This window comes from Neopelma chrysocephalum, unplaced genomic scaffold (genome assembly GCF_003984885.1).
Source record: "Neopelma chrysocephalum unplaced genomic scaffold, ASM398488v2 Primary Assembly neopelma1_103437, whole genome shotgun sequence".
Lineage (NCBI taxonomy): Eukaryota > Metazoa > Chordata > Aves > Passeriformes > Pipridae > Neopelma > Neopelma chrysocephalum.
This window is the reverse complement of record NW_020927058.1, coordinates 1-4,381: the sequence shown is the minus strand read 5'-3', so window position 1 is coordinate 4,381 and position 4,381 is coordinate 1. Positions and strand designations below refer to the sequence as shown.

At 56.3% G+C, this 4,381-nt stretch overlaps 1 protein-coding gene across 1 annotated transcript; it reads left to right on the top strand.

The window, feature by feature from the left end:
- The first annotated feature begins 1,785 nt into the window (after nt 1-1,785).
- Nucleotides 1,786-4,375, top strand: LOC113962073 (acrosin-like). The gene is made up of 5 exons (XM_027672884.1): nt 1,786-2,033; nt 2,354-2,560; nt 2,897-3,162; nt 3,446-3,594; nt 4,038-4,375. The coding sequence occupies exons 1-5, from the start codon at nt 1,969-1,971 to the stop codon at nt 4,311-4,313; spliced, it is 963 nt and encodes a 320-aa protein (XP_027528685.1). The 5' UTR covers nt 1,786-1,968; the 3' UTR covers nt 4,314-4,375.
- The last annotated feature ends 6 nt before the right edge of the window (nt 4,376-4,381 follow it).

Sequence of the window (4,381 nt, the reverse complement as noted above, 5' to 3'; positions counted from 1 at the left end):
GTGACGAGCAGGAAGACATACAAAGAAAAGGCCTAGATGTGCAGCGCCGGCCAGCTTTAAAAAAGCCCTCCCCGCTCCCGTGCCCTTCTGCGTGCGACCCCACTCCTCCCTGCCTCTGCCACCCTGGGAAAAAAACGGGGTGGGGTGGAGTGCCCTTTCATTGTTGGTGAGCACTACCCATTAATGGGTAGTCGGAAAAAATTCTGGCAGCTCTTTGCAAAACTAATACAATTAGTTGATTTTCTTGTCTCAAGCAAGGCAGATGGAAACAGTGTCACAAAGTGGTTTTAAAAACCACAGTGCGTGGCTTTTTGTTGTTATTGCCACAAATTCTGGACCAGTTTCCAATGACGAGTAAAAGCTTTTATCGTTGGCAGAGTACTGGCACAGCTTGCCCAGAGAGGCTGTGCATGCCCCATCCTGGAACTGTTCAAGGCCTGGCAAGGTTATGGAGCAGATCATCCTAAGTGCAGTCCCACAGTACCTACAGGATGGACAAGGGATCAGACCCAGCCAGCACACGTTTAGGAGAGGCAGGTCCTGTCTGACCAACCTGATTTCCTTTTATGATCAGGTGACCCGCTTAGTGGATGAGGGGAAGGCTGTGGATGTGTCTATCCGGACTTCAGCAAAGCCTTTGATGCCGTCTCCCACAGCATAACTCCTGGAAAAGTTGGCAGCTCATGGCTTGGACAGGGGCACTCTGTGCTGGGTTAGGAACTGGCTGGAGGGCCAGGCCCAGAGAGTGGTGGGGAACGGTGCTGCATCCAGTTGGGATCCGGTCACTGGTGGTGTCCCCCAGGGATCAGGGTCGGGCCCAGTCCTGTTTAATATCTTTATTGATGATTTAGATGAGGGGATTGAGTGTACCGATAGCAAATTTGCAGATGACACCAAGCTGGGGGGAAAGTGTTGATCATCTGGAAGGCAGGAGGGCTCTGCAGAGGGACCTGGACAGGCTGGAGAGTTGGGCTGATTCTGACAGGATGAGGTTCAACAAGGCCAAGTGCCGGGTCCTGCACTTTGGCCACAACAACCCCCTGCAGTGCTACAGGCTGGGGACAGAGTGGCTGGAGAGCAGCCAGGCAGAAAGGGACCTGGCAGTCTGGATTGACAGGAAGCTGAACATGAGCCAGCAGTGTGCCCAGGTGGCCAAGAAGGCCAATGGCATCATGGCCTGAATCAGGAACAGTGTGGCCATCAGGACCAGGGAAGTGATTCTTCCCCTGTACTCAGCGCTGGTGAGGCCACACCTCAAGTGCTGTGTCCAGCTCTGGGCCCCTCAGTTCAGGAAGGACACTGAGGGGCTGGAGCAGGTCCAGAGAAGAGCAACAAGGCTGGTGAAGGGACTTGAATGGAAGTCCTGTGAGGAGAGGCTGAGGGAGCTGGGGTTGTTGAGCCTGGAGAAGAGGAGGCTCAGGGGAGACCTCATCACTCTCTACAACTCCCTGACAGGAGGCTGTAGCCAGGTAGGGGTTGGTCTCTTCTCCCAGGCAACCAGCAGTAGGACAAGAGGGTATGGTCTTAAGCTCTGCCAGAGGAAGTCAAGGTTACATATTAGGAACAAATTCTTTACAGAGAGGGTAATAAGACATTGGAATGGGCTGCCTAGGAAAGTGGTGGATTCCCTGTCCCTGGAGATTTTTCAGATAAGGCTGGATGTGGCACTTAGTGCCATGGTCTGGTAACCACGGCAGTATTGGATCAGGGGTCGGACTTGATGATTTCGGAGGTCTTTTCCAATCCAAGCTGCTTCTGTGATTCTATGATTCTATGATTCTATGGCTCTATGTTACCCCTCTCCCCCTGCCTCCAGAGGCCACCACCTCTGGACATCAGCCCCTCTGTGACATCATCCCCCGGCTGAGGGCACCGCTGGCAACTCGAGTGCTGCGGGCACCTTGTTGGCAGCTGCGCTGGAGGAGACAGGCCCTCACTCCTTGCAGCTGACTTGTGTCGCTGGTAGCGATGATTTTGCTGCGCCTGCTCATCCTGCTGGCCCTGTGCAGGGCCGCCACATCGAACACTTGCGGGTAAGTGGCCCCAGGCTCTGGGAGGGAGCCTGGGCAAGCCGTAGGGGCTACCCTAAGGGTGCCTGCTTGTCCACCGTGGCTACAGTAGAGCTTCCCAAACCCCATGTGGGAGCCTCAGCCCCTTGCCCGCACTCAGACTGCTGGCACAACTCATCTCTGGGGCTGAAGCAGACACAGGGGCAGACAGACACACGCCCTCACGGGGTCCCCTGGCCCTGCTGGCTGTGCAAGCAGTGCCCTGTGGGGAGGGAAGTGGGCTGCCCTTCAGCCTGAGCAGCAGCAAGCCCTCAAGCAGGACAGTAATGACCTTCTGCTTACAGACAGGTTTGCGGGCTCCGGCCTGTGCCCTACAGCACGACGCGTATCGTGGGTGGTGTAAATGTCCCACCAGGAACCGGGGCCTGGGCTGGGATAGTCAGCATCCAGAGTATTCGGACAGAAAAATGGTCTAGCCATAAATGTGGAGGGACCATCATCAGACCAAAGTGGGTCCTCTCAGCTGCCCACTGCTTCATCAACCGCACAAAGTAAGGAGGACCAGGGAAATGGGATATCCCCAACACTCAAGCCGGTGCTCTGTGCCCAACACCACGTGCTACGCCCATCCCATTTAATTGCAGCATGCCCAGTGCCTGGGCACTGCAAGCCCAGCAGAGAGACTGCTCAGGGAGGAGGCTGAACTTGTGTCCCTGCTTCCTAGCAGCCTCCAGCTGGCACTTCTGGAGCCTAAGCCATGCTAGTGCGGTCACCCCCCCGTAACTCTGCTTTCCTCTCTGCCTTGGGCAGCAGAAGGCAGGGAACTGGTGGGCTGCCACAGCACATGGCTCTGCTCCCTCTCAGCCCTCTCTCCATCTACCTTCCAGTCCCCTCAGCGAGTGGGCTGTTCTAGCCGGTATCATTGGTACTGCTGAGGTGGGGCCTCATGTGCAATTGCGCCGGATTAAGCAGGTGCAGTTGCAGGAGCTCTACGATGGCCGTGGCCGTCTGCTTCATGACATCGCCTTGTTGGAATTGGAGCAGCCCTTTGAGTGCACCCCCTCCATTCAGCTCGCTTGTCTGCCTGGTCCCACGGTGACACTGTCGCCTCTGAACTGCTACGTTGCTGGCTGGGGTAGCACCCAGGCAAAAAGTAAGTTCCCAAAAGGACCTGTGCCCTGAAGGGCAAGCTTGGCACACTGGGGAGAGATGGGTGGGGCTTCCAGACAGCAGAGGCCAAAACCAGGGTTGGACTGCAGGATGTATGCCTCTAGAGAGATGGGATGAGCCTACTTCCCGAAGCCACACAGCAGCAACACAACACTCCAGTGCCTCTCCAGAGACAGAGCCAAGCCCCAGGGAAGGGCTTCACCCCCAGACAGGCCAGGGGAATGGACAAGGAGCTGCTGGGAGCTCATTCCTTTCTCTGCTCACAGCTGTAGCTTCACAAGGAAGCATCCTGAAGGAGGCCAAGGTGCTCCTCATCGACACCCAGCTCTGCAACAGCAGCGACTGGTATGGAGGGCTCCTCCTACCCGGCAACTTGTGTGCTGGGTACGAAAAGGGTGGCGTGAGCACCTGCAAGGTAGGAGTGTGCTATGAGTCATTCAGCCTCCCCTCAGCGCTGCCCAAACACAGTTCCGCGTGTGCTTTGCCTGGCCAGCTGCCCTCCCAGTCTTGAGGCCCCACCACCGCTGGGGCTTCCCTCCCCGTCTCCTTCCAAGGGTCCTTGCCCAGTTCCCCCTTGTTCCAACTGCCTGGCACTCTTCCCAGAGAGCCTGCCTAGTGCTCTTGGCAGTGCAGAGGTCCAGATGCCAACCCTGGAACATCTCTTCTCCACACCTCCAGGATCACTGAGAACAGACCTGTAACCTGCTCCCAGTCATGGTTCTGGAGGCCTCAGCACCTGAGCAGAGCCTTTCCCTGCCAGGAATCCAGCTCTGCCAGGGGCTGGGAGAGCAAAGGAGCCAGCCCTATGTGCTGACGGGCCACCCAACACTCCCTTAAATCCTCTCTGCTTTGCTGTAGGGTGACAGCGGAGGGCCTCTCATCTGCAAAGATGGCAAAGCTGACATCTTCTGGGAAATTGGCCTGACCAGCTACGGAATAGGTTGTGCCAGAGCCAAAAAGCCTACAGTTTTTGTCTCCACTCAGTACTACTACAACTGGATCATGAAACATATTGGCCAGAGCCCAGCTACTCCAGCACCAGTGCAACCCTGTCCATTCCCACATAAGAAGCTGCAGCAATTCTTTGATCTGCTGCAGGAGCTCTTGAAGTTCGTAAAGGCAGCAACAGCTTGAACAGCAGGATGGAAAGGCTGTGGTGCAGGCTGTAGTGAGCCATAACCATGTCCTTCTGGGACAATGCC

What these genes read in the sequence shown, in the direction of transcription:
- LOC113962073 (XM_027672884.1), top strand. Translation starts at nt 1,969, where the DNA reads ATGATTTTGCTGCGCCTGCTCATCCTGCTGGCCCTGTGCAGGGCCGCC. An exon ending in GCCACATCGAACACTTGCGG is followed by an intron (nt 2,034 to 2,353) that starts GTAAGTGGCCCC and finishes TTCTGCTTACAG; the next exon opens with ACAGGTTTGCGGGCTCCGGC. An exon ending in GTGGCGTGAGCACCTGCAAG is followed by an intron (nt 3,595 to 4,037) that starts GTAGGAGTGTGC and finishes GCTTTGCTGTAG; the next exon opens with GGTGACAGCGGAGGGCCTCT.